The sequence below is a fragment of the Balaenoptera musculus genome, chromosome 1, assembly GCF_009873245.2.
Source record: "Balaenoptera musculus isolate JJ_BM4_2016_0621 chromosome 1, mBalMus1.pri.v3, whole genome shotgun sequence".
In the NCBI taxonomy this organism is placed as follows: Eukaryota; Metazoa; Chordata; class Mammalia; order Artiodactyla; family Balaenopteridae; genus Balaenoptera; species Balaenoptera musculus.
In genome coordinates, this window is record NC_045785.1 from 21,040,238 (window position 1) to 21,057,610 (window position 17,373).

Genomic DNA, 17,373 nt, shown 5'->3' on the forward strand with positions numbered 1-17,373 from the left:
GAGAAACAAGCAATCTTTTCAAATTTTGCTGTGAAAGAGAACTGAAAATTGGGGTGGTAGGAGGAGAAAGTGGGGTCATAGAATAGTAAAAAAAGAAGTGACGGGCTTCCCCCATGGCGCAGCGGTTAAGAATCCGCCTGCCAATGCAGGGGACACGGGTTTGAGCCCTGGTCCAGGAAGAGTCCACATGCCACGGAGCAACTAAGCCCGTGCGCCACAACTACTGAGCCTACGCTCTAGAGCCCGCGAGCCACAACTAATGAAGCCCGTGCGCCACAACTACTGAAGCCCGTGCACCTAGAGCCCATGCTCTGCAACAAGAGAAGCCACTGCAATGAGAAGCACACACACCTCAACGAAGAGTAGCCCCCACTCGCCACAACTAGAGAAAGCCCACGCACAGCAATGAAGACCCAACGCAGCCAAAAGTAAATACATAAATAAATTTATTTAAAAAAAAAAAGAAGTGACATTGAATTGCGTTTATAAGTTGAAAGGGATGATCCAGAAGAAAGAAGATTGTGATGCAGGAGATTTAGAAAAGGATAATAAGAAGAGTAGAATCCCTGAAAAGACCAAGATGATGAAATTCAATACAAAAGTAAAGTGGTTGGGGCTTCCCTGGTGGCGCAGTGGTTGAGAGTCTGCCTGCCAATGCAGGGGACACGGGTTCGAGCCCTGGTCTGGGAGGATCCCACATGCCGCGGAGCGGCTGGGCCCGTGAGCCACAATTACTGAGCCTGCGCGTCTGGAGCCTGTGCTCCGCAACAAGAGAGGCCGCGACAGTGAGAGGCCCGCGCACCGCGATGAAGAGTGGCCCCCACTTGCCGCAACTAGAGAAAGCCCTCGCACAGAAACGAAGACCCAACACAGCCAAAAATAAATAAATAAATTTAAAATAAATAAATAAAAGTAACTACATAATAAATATAAAAAATAAAAAAAAATAAAAAAAAAAAGTAAAGTGGTTGGCCTTAGATGGCTGGGACCCGTCCCGCACATTAATTGAAGTGAAGGTTGAATAAAGCACTCATCACATAATTTACAGGGACCAGTTTAAAATGACAATGTGGAGTCTCTTGTTCAAAAATTATTAAGAATTTAAGAGGACTTCCCTGGCAGTCCAGCAGTTAAGACTCTACGCTTCCGCAGAAGAGAATTAACCCAAGCACAGAGCCCTTATAAGCTTGGGGACCCTTCAAATTTGTATGGAGTATGTAATGATGACGGAGGTGGGCGGTCATTTGGGCAAGTCCCTTCTCCTTTCTGGGCCTCAATTGACTCATTGAAGGGTTAGAAGAGATGACTAAGAACACTTTCCGCTTCACTGTTCTACAAGCTGGGAGGTCATTCCCATAGGAACAAAGTTCGTGCCTTTTTAGCTTCCAATCCCGCCGGAGTGGGGCTCAGGGCTTTCTGGAAGGCCCCATAAAAAGCGTCTGGTGACCATAGCAACTCACACCAAACTCCGGGGCCCTCGTCTCCGCCCACAGCTTCACTGACGAGCTCTTTAATTGGTTTAGCAAGTCGACCAATGGCCGGCGAAGCGGGCTGTTTGCCGCGCGGTCAATGGCTGCAGGCCGGAAGAGAGGCGGGAAGAGAGAGCTAGCAGGCGGGCCTGGGCGGCGGGGCGTGTGCGTATTTCCGGCTCCGCTGCGGAAGGCCGAGGACTAGAGCGGTTGGACCGGACGCGACCCTAAGGACCGGAGAGCGCGGGACGCGTGTGCGGAGCTCAGATTTCGGAGCGTAGCTAGCGGCCGGCACGATGGGCGGAGAGCAGGAGGAGGATCGGTTCGACGGCATGTTGCTGGCCATGGCGCAGCAGCACGAGGGCGGCGTGCAGGAGGTAACGGCCCGTGCGGCGTTGGCTCGGCCTGGCCCACCCGGGGGGCCCCAGCCACGCTCTCTCCGTCCTTCTCTGCCTTCAAGGGCCGAGATACACCCCTGGGCCTCGTGAGCTCTGGGATCCCCCCCCACATTCTTACTGCACTCCAGCTTCCGGCCTGGCCTCCTTGCCGCAAGTCTTGCACTCGTATCAGTCATGGGACCCTGGGGCCCCTCAGTAGTTCCTGTCTTAGCAGCTCCGGCGTCCCTGCACCCGCCCCTGGAAAAGACCCGGAGTCTTGGGATCTCTCCCCGCGCCCCCCTTATTCTCCCACATACTTCTGGCCCCGTTTCTTTTCTGCTGGCCGCTCCCGAAGAGCATCCTTTAGGATGATCTATTCTAGACATTGAGATTTGCATGTACCAAGACTTGGAACGAGCGGAAGAATGTGTGCGGTGTGTGTGTGTGGGGTGGGGTGGTGATATTAACACGTGGTCTTTTTAGGGCTTGAATGGGGGAATAGGAGACCTGTGTTCACAATTGTTCTACACCACCTACCAACTTGAGACCGTTCCACGTCTCCAGGCCTCAGTTTCTTTCTTTGAGACAGAGCTACTTATCCTTATTTCCTGTATTTGTAGGAGAGTAGTGTCTTGAAGTGAAGGACAGTGAGGAATTCTCAGTAATCAGGCTTGAACATTCAGCAAGTATCTGTTGAGTGATTGATGTGTGCAAGAACATAATTCATGTGTAGTGACCAGACCCAATAACACGTAGTGTATGAAGGATAAAGACCAACTAGTCGAGATTCTGGAGTTGGTTTTTTGAACCATGGAAAGTTCAAAAGGTAGAAAAGCCTATCAAGATCAGTCTTTCTATAAAGAAACTGAAGGAACTTGCCCAAGATTATCCAAAAGGGTCCTGACCTAGAGGGAACCAGAATCCTTAGGCCAGTGTGTGCTTTCCACAGACCATTTCTGATTCTGTGTCTCTCTGGGGACATGTTTTCATGGAGCTTTCCATTCCCATTCTCTCATTTAGGTGCCTGTGGTGACCAAGGACTCCTAAGCCCTTTGAGGTGGGAAGAGTGCTATTAATTTGGAGATGTGAAAGGCTCCCATCCCCCACCCCCCTAAATTGTTGACACAGTTGGATTTGGGAGTGAGTTCGTTTTTGAGTGAATTGAAAAAGTGTCTAGAAGCAGGAATTGAAACCATTGAGATAAATTCTAGCGTCAGATTTAGAACCACTCACTTGGGCAAATAAAAGGGCTTAGTTATATGTGCTAATCTTAGGTCACTACTAGGTCTTTTCATTCAGCAAAAATTTTATTGAGCATGTACTCTGAGTCAGATCTGGTGCTAGGCATTGGGGATGTAGACAAAGTCATGGTTCACAGTGCCTGTTTGTGATGAGTTCACTCTCCCGCAGAGGGTCTCTTGCTCTGGGCGAGACACTGCTAAGGACCTCACCTCCATTACCTCCTTTGTTCCTCACAGAGGATCCTCACCTATATCCCTAGGAATAGGTCCTGCTGCTGTTTCTGTTTTATGGAGTTAAGAAACTTTCCCAAGGCCACAGAGCTAATGTATATCAGTCTGATACCCAGACCGATGCTCTTAAACGACTTGGCTACACTGATACCCCAGCCAGAGTTAGTTGGTCTTAACCTTCTTTGAAGTGGCTTCATTTGTTCCCCTCCTTCTAGGTCTGCCCTAGTAACTCAGCCAGTGCCACTCTGGATGGGCTTTTTATTTTGTGGAGAGGAAAGCTGGATCCCAGGTGTTTTAAGCCCTGGATGCAGAGGAGTGTCCGATATCCTCAGGCTGCTTCTAGCACCACAAAAAATGTGAAACACATATACACATGCACACAAGAAATGAGAAATCTGCCTTTCAGGTGATCTAGGTAAGGTTAGGCTAGGCTTCCTGGCAGAAGTGACTAAGTCAGGGCCTGTTTTCTCAGTTGGGAGGCTCGGGGTGAAACAGTCCAGTCCCAAGTTCCCTCCTAGACTAAGGAAGTTAGCTTCTGTGTAGGTGAGGGGCTCCCAATATGGCATCTCTACAGCTTTGGTCTTTGTCTTCTTTCAGCTCGTGAACACTTTCTTCAGCTTCCTTCGACGCAAAACGGACTTTTTCGTTGGAGGAGAAGAGGGGATGGCAGAGAAGGTGAGTGTTGGGGACCACTGTCCCTTGGGCAGCTCTGTTTCTCCAGAAGAAGAGCTTACTTGGCCTTCCTTTGGCATAATAATAACCTATAGCAGAAGTAAAATGCCAAGGGCAAAGAGTCGGGGAAGGGAAGCAAGCTGTCATTTATTGAAGCCCCTCTCCTTGCCAAGTGCTTTATCTACCCTATCCCCATGGTCCTCTAGAAGTTTGAGAAGGGCAGATGTTACTATCCCCATTTACAAGTGAGGAAATTGGTCTGAGTTTTGGGAGAGCTAGGGTTGTCCAAATTTTTGAGCTGAGTTACGGGAGACCCAGGATTGGAGCCAGAGTCTTTTGTAAAAGTGCCTTCTGCCCCTGACACCATGCTTTTTGGTTCCTTTTCCATTGAGGTTTTTTCTAATTACCTAGCTGGGAGATGAGAGTAGGCAAATGTTAGAAATTGAGCTTAGAAGACAGATATAGGAAAACTCAAAGCCGGCTATCCCAGTCTTCCCAGATGCTGTGAGCAAAAGTTCAAGGATTTGAGAATTGCAGGGTTTAAAAAATTTTTTTTTAAAATTGAAATAGTTGATTTACAATCTTGTGTTAGTTTCAGGTGTACAGAAAAGTGAGTCAGAGATATATATATATACACATACACACAAACATACAGATATATATATATATACTTTTTCAGATTCTTTTCCATTATAGGTTATTATAAGATATTGAATATAGTTCCCTGTGCTATACAGTAGGTCCTTGTTTTTTATCTGTTTTATATACAGCAGTGTGTATCTGTTAATCCCAAACTCCTGGATTATCCCTCTTCCCCTTTCCCCTTTGGTAACCATAAGTTTATTTTCTGTGTCTGTGAGTCTATTTCTGTTTTGTAAATAAATTCATTTGTATCATTTTTTAAGATTCCACATATAAGTGATATCATATGATATTTATCTTTCTCTAACTTCACTTAGTGTGATAATCTCTAGGTCCATCCATGGTGTTGCAAATGGCACTATTTCATTCTTTTTTATGGCTGAGTAATATTCCTCTGTGTGTGTGTGTGTGTGTGTGTGTGTGTGTGTGTGTGTGTACACCACATATTCGTTATCCATTCATCTGTTGATGGACATCTAGGTTGCTTCCATGTCTTGCCTATTGTAAACAGTTCTGCAATGAACATTGGGATGCATGTATCCTTGAAGACCATGTTTTTCTCCGGATATATGCCCAGGAGTGGGATTGTAGGATCATATGGTAACTCTATTTTTAGTTTTTTAAGGAACCTCCATACTGTTCTCCATAGTGGCTGCACCAATTTACATTCCCACCAACAGTGTAGGAGGGTTCCCTTTTCTCCACACCCTCTCCAGCATTTATTATTTGTAGACTTTTTGATGATGGCCATCCTGACTGGTGTGAGGTGATTCCTGAGAATTGTGTTTTGTGGTATGGGTTCTGATACCTTGAACATCTTCTAATTCCTTAGGTTGTGATTATGTTTTTGAAGATTGGTAAATCATGTCACCTCACTGAACCGTGATTTTTATAACTTTGATATTTGTTTTCACTTAAATTTAAGAGACATAATAACAAGAAGGAGATATTTTGCAAACTGCTTTCTGTGGCTTCAGGGTTCTAACAAGCTGAAATGCTTGATAATGTGTCTTGATGGTCTGAGGCTACTCTGTTATAGACACTTTGGCCTGGAGTAGGAGTCCTGGGTTCTTGGTCTAGCTGTGTGGCCTGGTTGATTTCCCACCAATTCTCTGGTCCTTTTAATCTTCACATCTGTAAAATGGAAGAAGGTGGACTCACTGACCTGTAGGACCCTTTGTGGCTCAAATACTCTTTCTGTATTAGTACTAGCACCTCCCATTTTTCTGTGGGCCAGATGACCTTGTAATATCTGCATTCATTCATTTGTAAACTAATGTTTATTGAGCACTTAACACTTTGCCTGTGTTAGCTACTATGACAAACCCTTCGGGATTATAGAGGTGAATACAGACAATGGTCTTTGTTTTCATGGATCTCACAGTGTGGCCCCCTTACAAACCGCCCCCCCCCAAAAAAAAGACAATGAAGAAGTGACGGGTGTTAGGGCGGAAGTCCTGGGAGCATAAAATGGGGACTAACCTAGGTTGGGGGCTCAAGGAAGACTTGATGAGGAAGAGGTGCCTGAGGTGTGAAGGATGAGTAAGATAGCAGGCAGAAGGGAGAGAGATGAATAATATTGAGAAGTGGTGTCTCAGAGGTGTCACGGGCATGATGGTGTCACTGCTGTGATTGGATGTCTGCTGGTCCCTCTTAGACCTTGCTATGCTCCTTGGCTCTTTGCTCCCTTAGAGTCAGCTCTTTCCCAGGAGGTTGGTCCGACTCTCAGGCAGGCAGAAACCTGTCTAGCCTTCCTGCCTAGTCTCCATTTGTAACACCAGTAACTTCTTTGTATTGGGGACTTACTGTGCACTGGGCCACCAGATGCATCGTTTCCAAGTGCGTTGGTTAAGAACGTGTTCTCTGGAGCTAGGCAGATGTGAGTGAATCCTGGTCTCCCCCTCTTCCTGCTTGACAGCTGTGTGGTGGTGGGTGAATCACTTTCTGAGCCTCATTTTTCTTCCCTGGAAAAGGGGATAATCTTTCCCTCACAGGGCTGTTTTAAGGATAAAAAGAGGTCATATAGTGTGGCTGGCACATGAGGATACAAGTTCACAGACCCTTTTTTGGACCTCTTGGGGCCAGATGTGTTTTGGGATTTAGAATTCATTGGATTTTAGGAGGGAATACAGTGCATATACTGTACATTACGTACAGTACCCCAGTCCAGGGGTCAGGAGCAGCATCATGTAATGAAACATTAATATTTCTACAGAGAAATGTGTATCAATATTTATACCAAGTGGGAGATATGACTCCCACTGTAAATGACTGTAAATACCTTCATGCTACAAACTTAGAGAAATACAAAAATACTTTTCGTTTTTATAGCTTTGGGGCTAGGCATTATGGATTCGGATAAAGCCATAATCTAATCAGTATGTTATTGACATAGGAAGAGATGAGTGGACTAGTGAAGCAGAATAGAGAATCCAGAAAAAGTCTAGCACATATGAGGATTTAAGATGTGTCCAATAAGGTAGGTAATTCAGTTCAATAGGCAAAGGACGATTTAATGATTCATGCTGCTATAACTGGCTACTGGTAAAAGAACAAAACGTGTACCATACTGTACCATCTGTTTTACTCATATCTAAAAATAAATTGCAGATCAAGAAGAGCTTAGTAAGGAAAGCTGGGAAACTATATATAACCTTGTGTGGAGGAGACCTTGCAAGGATAGAAACCTGGAAGCTATAGAATAAAAGGTAGCTGTTTGCTTCTTCACAATAGAACACATGTGTGGCAAAAGAGACGTAATGACGGGGCTTTCCTGGTGGCGCAGTGGTTGAGAGTCTGCCTGCTAATGCAGGGGACACGGGTTCGAGCCCTGGTCTGGGAAGATCCCACGTGCCGCAGAGCGGGCTGGGCCCGTGTGCCACAATTGCTGAGCCTGGGCCCGTGTGCCACAATTGCTGAGCCTGCGCGTCTGGAGCCTGTGCTCCGCAACGGGAGAGGCCACGGTGGTGAGAGGCCCGCGCACTGCGATGAAGAGTGGCCCCCGCTTGCCACAACTAGAGAAAGCCCTCGCACGGAAACGAAGACCCAACACAGCCATAAATAAATAAATTAATTAATTAAAAAAAAAAAAAAAAGTGTCTGGCACATAATATTTGCTATTAAAAAAAAAAAAAAAGAGGGCTTCCCTGGTGGCGCAGTGGTCGGGAGTCTGCCTGCCAATGCAGGGGACACGGGTTCAAGCCCTGGTCTGGGAGGATCCCACATGCCACGGAGCAACTAGGCCCGTCAGCCACAACTACTGCGCCTGAGCGTCTGGAGCCTGTGCTCCGCAACAAGGAGGCCGCGACAGTGAGAGGCCCGCGACCGCGATGAAGAGTGGCCCCCGCTTGCCGCAACTAGAGAAAGCCCTTGCACAGAAACGAAGACCCAACACAGCCAAAAATAAATAAATAAATAAATAAATAAATAAAAATAAAGGAATTCCTTTAAAAAAAAACTTTTTATTATAAAAGATGCTCAACTAATCATTAGAGAAAGTCAAATCAAAATCACAATGAGATGTTGTCACCTCACACCCATTAGGATGGCTTCTATCAAAAACCCCAGAAAACACCAAGTGTTGGCAAGGATGTGGAGAAATTGGAACTCTGGTGCACTGTTGGTGGGAATGTAAAATGGTGCAGCTGCTGTGGAAAACTGTATGGTGGTTCCTCAAAAAATTAAAAATAGAACTATCATATGATCCAGCAATCCCACTTCTAGGTGAATACCCCCCAAAATTGAGAGCAGGGTCTTGAAGAGAGATTTGTACACCCATAGCAACACTGATCATGATAGCCAAGAAGTGGAAGCAACCCAAGCGTTCATTGATGAATGAATAAACAAAATGTCATATATACACATAATATAACATTATTCAGCCTTTTAAAGGAAGACAGATAAGAGCACATATTGAATGATTCCATTTATATGAAGTTCTAGAACAGGAGTGTGTCTTCTCCCTCAGATGTGTCCCCTCACCCTATGGTCAGGTTCAGGACCTCATGCCTTTGGGTTTAGCTTAAATTTCCCTCTGGGGTCTCCCGGCCAGGCTGTGGGAACCACCCTTTGCTCCCCTGTCGCCCAGCCTAGGTCAGGGAGCGCTGTGTTCAGGTATGCCCACTGAGCAGTCGGGGGCTGTCTTTTAGAACTGGCCCAGCCCTCCTCACTGCTTCCCCACTCTGCTGGTCTGTGGTTCCCAAAGATGTGTCCAGTGACAGAAGCTTGGCTCTGACAGCCTGCCAGTTGGTACTCCTGCCTAGGCTACACACTCCCAGGGGTCTCTACCTGGGGCTGGGCCCGGGTAAAGCTGGTGGGAGGAGACTGGGAGGAGGGGGTCAGAGGCTGCTGTGATTGGCCTTGACTATGCCTGGTGGTTCAGCTCTGCCCTCATCTAACCTCCAGGAGCTAGGAAAGAACAGGACGAATGGGACGTAACATGATTCACTGGAGCGGGAAGAGGGGATGGCCCCGCTCCCGCCTCCCCTTGGCCACTCATTGGCAAATGGCTTGAGTTCAAGGTCCTGATTAGGGACTTGGGACCAAGGCCCTGTGGTGGAACAGCCTCTGCTGGCGTAATTGTGCCATGACTGATCCCTTCTGTTGACAGCAGAATGGCCTTCAGGTGGCTCATTTCTTTCTTATACACACCTCACTTTGTTAACCCATTTGGTTTGGGGGTTCTTTTGGTACCCTTTAAACTTGAAGAGTGTGGAGCTACTGCAGTGTGGCGTGAGGTTGGAGGTGTGAGGGTAAGAGGAGGAACTGGCCTCAAATGAATGAGAGGCCACAGGGCATTTGGCAGAACCCTAGATCTGGGAGCCCATGGCTGACTCCAGTGACCCTGAGCCCCACGTGATTCCCCTCAGCTCTTGCAGATCCCTTTCTCCCTCCATCTATGGCTCAGAGATTCTTGAAAGATGGTTTGTTGACCGCTGATCATGTGGTGGGTGCCCTGTGAGGCCTCCTCCAGGTGTGTGGGTTGACACAGAGTTGGGTTTCCTAAGTTGGGTAAATTCCTGAGCCTGCCAAAGGTGAAGAGGTGAAATTCAAGAGACACTTGAGCTGGTCCTGGAGGATGAGTAGGAGTTTGCCAGGCAACCTGGGAGTAGGGGCAAGGACACTCTAGGCAAAGAATAGCTATGTAAGACTGCTTTTAGAAATAATAAGATAGAAGCACAGAGAGATGACCTCAGGGTCACACAGGTAGGAGTAGACCAGGAACTCAAATGTAGGTGTGACTCTCACGTATGCACGAGAGTTGGCCAGGAGGGCTTGTTAAAAATACAGATTGCTGGGCCATATCCCCAGAATTTCTGATGCAGTAGGTGTAGAGTGGGGCCTGGGATTTAGCATTTCTAACAAATTCTGGGTGACGCTGTTGCCGTGGGTCAGGGGAGCACACTCTGAGAGCTGCTGGTGTAAAACATGAGGTAGAACCATTTCTCCCATTGTATTTTCATAGCAGAGAAGGTGCTTCTCCCCACCCTCCACCAGCTCACACTGAGTTAGCCTCAGCCAGGTGACACATGTCATGAGAGCTGATGAAACTGGGGCTTAGAAAGTGTCAAAGTTGTTTACTTGTTCAAGGCCACAGAACCAGACAGGTGGCAACAGTATTGGGGTTGCTCTTGGGCAGCAGGAGGACCAGCTAGCAGGATGTGTGTTGGAAGCATCCTGGGAAGGTTTCATGGGAGAGGCAGGATTTGAAATGGTTAGCTTGCAGGCTGAGGAGAGGAGGAGACTACCTTTTCCCTCAAGAAAGGTCTCTCTGGCCTGAGAGCTGGGGAAGAGCTTCTCAGAGGGGCTGAGGCTGGAGTTCTGCTTCTAACAGCTTCACTCCATAATGAAGGACTTTTCAGAGCACTTATCATTTGGTCTGCACAACATCCCTGTGAGGTAGGAACTCATCCTCGCTGATAAGGAATCTGAAGCTCTTAACAGGTTAAGTAATTTGCCAAAAATACAATAGCTAGTGCGCGACAAAGCCTGGATTAGAATGCAGGTTGTCCAACTTCAGTGTTGGGTCTTAGTCCCTGGACTGCCTTGTTTTTTTTTTGTTTTTTTTTAAAGTGGTCGCTGTTTACTGAAGCAGATTCTTTGCAGGTATTCTTTTTTTTTTTTTTTATATATTTATTTATTTATTTATTTATTTTTGGCTGTGTTGGGTCTTCGTTTCTGTGCGAGGGCTTTCTCTAGTTGTGGCAAGCGGGGCCCACTCTTCATCGCGGTGTGCGGGCCTCTCACTATCGCGGCCTCTCTTGTGGCAGAGCACAGGCTCCAGATGCGCAGGCTCAGTAATTGTGGCTCACGGGCCTAGTTGCTCCGCGGCATGTGGGATCTTCCCAGGCCAGGGCTCGAACCCGTGTCCCCTGCATTGGCAGGCGGATTCTCAACCACTGTGCCACCAGGGAAGCCCTGCAGGTATTCTTATTACAACTCAATGATATAGGTGTGTATTAAATGCCATTTTGTAGATGTGGAAACTGAGGTTCTGAGTGCAATGCCTTGCCCAGGCACTCAGCAAATAGAGATAGGACTAGCCTCACGTCTTGGGACATGTCCCGTCCCCTGATGCCTCATTGCCTTCTCTTTCTTCCTCAGCTTATCACACAGACCTTCAACCACCACAACCAGCTGGCACAGAAGGCCAGGCGGGAGAAGAGAGCTCGGCAGGAGACTGAGCGGCGGGAGAAAGCGGAGCGGGCAGCCAGGCTGGCCAAGGAGGCCAAGTCAGAGACCTCTGGGCCCCAGATCAAGGAACTGACTGATGAGGAGGCCGAGAGGCTGCAGCTGGAAATTGACCAAGTAGGAGTGGGCTTCTCTCCCCTGCCCCCCTGATCCCCATTGGCACTAGAAGTGGGTACCCTCTTGCCAAATGTTTTGCCCTTTGCCACAGAAAAAGGATGCAGAGAATCATGAAGCCCAGCTCAAGAATGGCAGTCTCGGCTCACCAGGGAAGCAGGTGAGATGGACTGGGGCTGCTCAGGACTAGCAGGGGGCTGGGGAACTTCCGGGGACTCTTCAACCTTTCCCTTTCTCTGGAAAGCCTTCCCCTTCCCCACCCCGCCCCTCCTTAGCTTTGGGAATCCTCCCCATACTTCAAGATTCCACATTGGACCAAAGTGGGTTAAAAAAAAAACAAAACCCACTGGCTTTAAGTCTTGGCAGGAAAGCCCAAGAGCCAGGGAGGGCAGTGCCTGGACAGGCACCATTTGGGTGGGCTGGGGTCTGTGGGCCCAGCCTGGCCCTTCATGGTGGATTGCTCTGACACACCTGAGGCATGTTCCCCTCAGGGCTCCTCCCATTGACCTGAGTCCAGCTTCCCAAATAATCCTTGGGGCACTCATTTGGCTTTGCAGAGGTTCTGGTCTGAGACTAGGGTCTCAACCTTACAGACACAGAAAAAGGAAGTTGATCATTTGTCAGCCTGGTTTTACTTTAGAACAGCTCTACTGATGGCCACCTCATGACCTGTTCTGTGCTGGGCTTTCTTCCTAAGTCCTTTGGCTTGAACTGCCAGCTGGGTGGGTCCCATGGGTCCATCTCTGACTGTCACCGTCCCCCAGCTGTCACATGGTCTAGCAATCTGAGCTCCTCTCAGGCAGAGATCAGAACAGGTTTTACCTCTGGCTCCTAGTGGGCCGTGGACTGGGCAGGGACCAGGTCTGTACTGTTCTATGGCTGTACGCCCAGTGCCAGCCCTGGGCCTGGCCCAGTGGGGTTCAGTCTGGGTCTGTCAAGTAAGTAACCGAGCACCCCAACTGTGAGCAGGAGGCTGAGGAGGAGGAGGAGGAGGACGAGAAGGACAAAGGGAAGCTGAAGCCCAATTTCGGCAATGGGGCGGACCTGCCCAATTACCGCTGGACCCAGACCCTGTCGGAGCTGGACGTGAGTGCAGGGGCTGGGGCGGAGGTGAGGGAGCCAGCCTGGGGCCTCTCCTGACTGCTCCTGCCCCATGCAGCTGGCAGTGCCCTTCCACGTGAACTTCCGGCTGAAGGGGAAGGACGTGGTGGTGGACATCCAGCGGAGGCGCCTCCGGGTGGGGCTCAAGGGGCAGCCGGCGATCGTGGACGGGGACCTTTACAACGAGGTGAAGGTGGAGGAGAGCTCGTGGCTCATCGAGGACGGCAAGGTGGTGACGGTGCATCTGGAGAAGGTGCGAGAAGCCCCGCCTCCTGGCCTGTGTTGTGACTTAGGGAGAGGGGGCTGCTCATGAACTCGGAGACCGTGCTGGGGGCCTGATGGACATACCTTTTTTAATCCCCACAACAAGACTTTTAAAGTAGGTCTGTCTAGTTTTAGACTCAGGAAAAGGGTAGCTCAGAGATTTGCCCAGGCTTTTGCCTCTAGGAGGAGGTGGAGTTGGGATCGGAACTGTCCTTAGTACCAAAGCCTTTTCCTTTCCATTAGGTTTGTACATGCATTCAATTCAACAAATACTTGAACACCTACTACGTGCCAGAGACTGTTCTAAGCGCTGGAGAGAGAACAGTGAACAACACGTAGAAAACTGTGCCCTGAGGAAGCCTACGTTCCCTCCCTTACACCCTCAGAGAGCTGGGATTACAGACACCAGTAAACGAATGTGGTCTCTGTAAAGTGCTAGGGGTCCAAGGAAAGCGTCCCATGGCACATACCACCTGACCCAGCCTACCTGACTGGCCTTGGCTGCCTCTGTGCCCTTGCACTTGCATTTCCTCCCACCTGGAATGTCCTTCCCTGCTTTTTAATGTGGTTTACTGCATGTCCTTAAAGGCCTAGCCCATCCATGTATTGCTCTGACCTCTCCCTCCACGCTGGATGAATATCTCCCTCTGTACTTTTTTTTTTTGTATACATTTATTTTATTTATTTATTTTTTGGCTGCGCTGGGTCTTCGTTGCTGCACATGGGCTTTCTCTAGTTGCGGCCAGTGGGGGTTACTCTTCGTTGCAGTGCGCGGGCTTCTCATTGTGGTGGCTTCTCTTGTTGCGGAGCATGGGCTCTAGGCGCTCGGGCTTCAGTAGTTGCGGTGCATGGGCTTAGTTGCTCCGTGGCATGTGGGGTCTTCCCGGACCAGGGATCGAACCCGTGTCCTCTGCATTGGCAGGTGAATTCTTAACCACTGTGCCACCAGGGAAGTCCTCCCTCTGTACTTTATTCTTTCCGTTATCATGCTGATTTGTGACTGTCTCCGTGTCTGTCTCCCCCAGCCACTGTGGAGGGCAGAAGTCTTGTTCATTTGCACCCTAGGTCCCAGTACAGGCCTTCGCAGGTCCCCAGTGCAGGATGTGGATGGGAGAGAGTTCGGTTCTGGAAGGGTTGGGTGGTGGTTCCCAGGGCACAGAGCAAGCCACCACCCATCCCCCGGTGGTCCCCCTCTTCCTCTCAGATCAACAAGATGGAGTGGTGGAGCCGCTTGGTGTCCAGTGACCCTGAGATCAATACCAAGAAGATCAACCCTGAGAACTCCAAGGTGAGCCCTGGCTGGTTGGAGGAGCTTCGGTTGGGAGGTGAGGGGCCTAGGTGTCCCCAGAGCTTCACCCATCCCTGTCACTGCCTGCCCCCCAGCTGTCAGACCTGGACAGTGAGACCCGCAGCATGGTGGAGAAGATGATGTACGACCAGAGACAGAAGTCCATGGGGCTGCCCACCTCAGATGAGCAGAAGAAACAGGAGATTCTGAAGAAGTGAGCAACTGAGAGATGGGGGTTTGGGGAAGGTGTCTGGGGCTTGGACCTGGGTGACAGCAACGAGTGTGTACTGAGCAGAACACAGGAGCTGCCCTGCCCCTTCCAGGATGAGCCAGCCAAGTTTGTGGCTTTATAGCCTTGGCTTGCCTCCCCTAATCACTTGCTGAGGTCATCTTGAGGGCAAGGCCACCTCAGGGTAGGAAGGGGTAACAGGCGGTCATTGTCACCGACAGAAAAACAGCGCCAGTGTTGGCACCTCAGCTTCCAGCCTCAGGTCCTCAAATGGGCCTTAAAGAGAGTCCCTGGGGCCCCACTCCTGCCTGGCCTGGCTCCAAGTTGCTCAGAGTTCTAAAGAGATTAGACTTCATGTGGGAGCTAAGAGAAAGGGACTAATTTGGGGGAGAGGGATGGCCTGTTTCACCTTCTTCCTACTTTCCCTCCCCAGGTTCATGGATCAGCATCCAGAGATGGATTTTTCCAAGGCCAAATTCAACTAGCCCCTGTGTTGGCCCCCCTGAACCCTTGGGGCTGAGCTCCCAGCTACCCACCTTCCTTTCCCACCCTTCCCTGGGACTTGTGGGCCTCAGGGCTGGGGCAGGCATGGGGCTGGCCCACACACAGGTCTGAGGGCATCATGGGAGAAGGGCTGGGGCCTCAGGGGTGTCTTGTCCTCCCATTTGGCCTGCTGTTACACATTAAAACTATTTACCCAATTCCACCTGTGTCCTCCCTTCCCTCTGGCCTTTCCCTGGGGGACAGGCCTCTTATGGCTGCTGCTGGGATCTGGGGGCTTGTCTTCCAGCCCAGGTTCTGCCATGTGATCTAGGGCAAGTCCTTGCCCCTCCCTGGGGCTCAGTTTCTCATTAACTTAAATGGAGGATTCAAACAAGGCTTTTAGTCTGTGTATGATTCTGACCAAAAGTGGCTAAAGGGACCAGAACATATGTCAGATTCTCAAAGGGGCCCATGACTCAGCAAAGTTTAAGACCAGCCCGGCTTGATTCCATTTTCATCTCTAAGATAATTTCCCACAGCACTGGGTCTGTCCTCTAGCCCTGGAGCAAGTGTTTCTAAAACTACACTCTTATTCCCAGGGGCAGAGAGCAGCAAAGGCTGGGGAACCGCCCAGGCCTCAGATTGGCTCTGTGTGTGGTGGGGATCTGGCCGGGAAGGCAGGGTGAAGCTCAGTGGAGCCTATTGTGTGTCTCTGACCTGGACCTTTGCAGGTTTTAGGGCTTCACAGAGTGAGCCACTGAGGGAGTGCCAGGGCTGGAGAGGTGTTCCCTTCTGCCTAAATCCAGCCACCAGAGCTGACCCTTTGGTGGGAGAGTACAGGTCACAGTGCAGGGTGCCACAGAGGTCATGGTTACAGCAAGAATGTCTAGGTTGGCTTGGCCAGGGTGCTATGCTCTGTGGGCCGTGGGTGACCCCTGAATTTCTGGAACACAGCATGTCTGTCCTTTTGGCATTTCAGAATAGCTTGTTAAAGACTTAAAGAAGGTATGCAGTGTTTGGCTTTGTCTGTTTACCAAATTTATAAACCCTCTTTTCTGGGAATGCCAGTAGCAGTTCCCAAGGCTAAGCTTGGAAAATGGTGCTCTCGGGCCAAGGCTAAGATGGAAGGACTGTGGCATCACTCTCCTACTCTGTCCAGCAATATCCTTGGGCTTCAGTGCCCTGTGGTCATTTTTTCTTTTCTTTATTTATTTATTGGCTGCATTGGGTCTTCGTTGCTGCGCGTGGGCTTTCTCTAGTTGTGGCGAGCGGGCTTCTCATTGTGGTGGCTTCCCTTATTGCGGAGCACAGGCTCTAGGCGTGCAGGCTTAGTTGCCCTGCGGCATGTGGGATCTTCCCCGACCAGGGCTCGAACCCGTGTACCCTGCATTGGCAGGCGGACTCTTAACCACTGCGCCACCAGGGAAGTCCCACGGTCATTTTCTTTACCTTCTTTTTTTTTTGGCCATGCCATGTGGCATGGCATATGAGATCTTAGTTCCCCGACTAGGGATCAAACTCATGCCCCCTGCAGTAGAAGTGCAGAATCCTAACCACTGGACCACCAGGGAATTCCCGGTCTGTGGTCATTTTCAATCGCAGAGGCCTTGACCTGGAAGAGACAGCAGAGCCTAAGGAAAGGGGCCAGTTTTATCACTGGTACTGGGCCCTGTGGTCATGGCCACAAGGGACCATCCTGTGTGTCCAATAGGAAACTGAACAGACAAGTACAGTTTGTCCAGTCACTTTCCAAAGGGTGCCCATGAGGGCAATAGAAGGTCTGGGGGGTGCTGCAGGTGAAGTGGGGCAGTGAGGGATCCTGGACACCTAGCTTATCATCAGTGAAGACTGGGCTGCTGGGCCTGCTCCGGTCTCACTGAGAGAACAAACACACCCCTGTGTGTGAGGAGTAGCCAAGCAAGATCCTTCTGAACCCAGCTGTGCTGTTAGGTCCAAACAGGGGGAGCCTGCTTCTACCCCAAGCAGGTCAGCTTGCCAGCTTGGGGGCACAACTGCCAAGAGGCCAGCTTCCGGATACAGAGCCACAGTTAGTAGCTGCATGACCCACTAAATTCCTTGACACCTCTGAGCGCCAGCACCTGTGAAAGAAGAATGACCCCCCCCCCCCCTACTCCCGGGTTGCTGGGAGTGCTGAGCAGACACCAGCGACCCTGAGTGCTGTCCGCACCAGGGGGAGGTGGAGGGAGCAGCAGGTCTGAGGTGGGGTGGGCTGACACGTGCTCAGGGATTTGGGGAAACTGCAGGGATGGCCAGAAGCAGGCCAGCCTACAGGCAGTGAATTGGGGCAACGGAGGGAGTCCAGGCAGGCCTGCCTAGAAGGACCTCTCAACAGTGACAGAAAGCACGTGGTAAACCCTTCTCAGGCACAGGCACTGTGACTGGCTCTGTCTCCTAGAACTCACCGTGAGCCCGAGAGATGGCATCACTGCTCTCAGTTCAGCCTCCTGCCCTCAACCCCGCGACACTAAGCCAGGCTGGATACTCTGTGCTGTCTCCTGCTCCACGCAGCAGTCAGGCAAATGGGACAGAAAGGACAGTATCACAGCCAAGA

At 50.0% G+C, this 17,373-nt stretch overlaps 1 protein-coding gene across 2 annotated transcripts; it reads left to right on the plus strand.

Annotated features, from left to right (window-relative positions):
- The first annotated feature begins 1,610 nt into the window (after nucleotides 1–1,610).
- Nucleotides 1,611–15,022, plus strand: NUDC (nuclear distribution C, dynein complex regulator). 2 transcript variants are annotated; one of them, XM_036824716.1, is made up of 9 exons: nucleotides 1,611–1,846; nucleotides 3,916–3,993; nucleotides 11,236–11,439; nucleotides 11,531–11,596; nucleotides 12,406–12,522; nucleotides 12,596–12,790; nucleotides 14,006–14,089; nucleotides 14,185–14,303; nucleotides 14,752–15,022. In XM_036824716.1, the coding sequence occupies exons 1-9, from the start codon at nucleotides 1,766–1,768 to the stop codon at nucleotides 14,801–14,803; spliced, it is 996 nt and encodes a 331-aa protein (XP_036680611.1). In that variant the 5' UTR covers nucleotides 1,611–1,765; the 3' UTR covers nucleotides 14,804–15,022. The 2 variants fall into 2 exon arrangements, with proteins under 2 accessions (XP_036680611.1, XP_036680604.1); XM_036824709.1 differs by having other exon boundaries at nucleotides 1,644–1,846; nucleotides 11,236–11,445; nucleotides 14,752–15,019.
- Nucleotides 15,023–17,373: the final 2,351 nt, after the last annotated feature.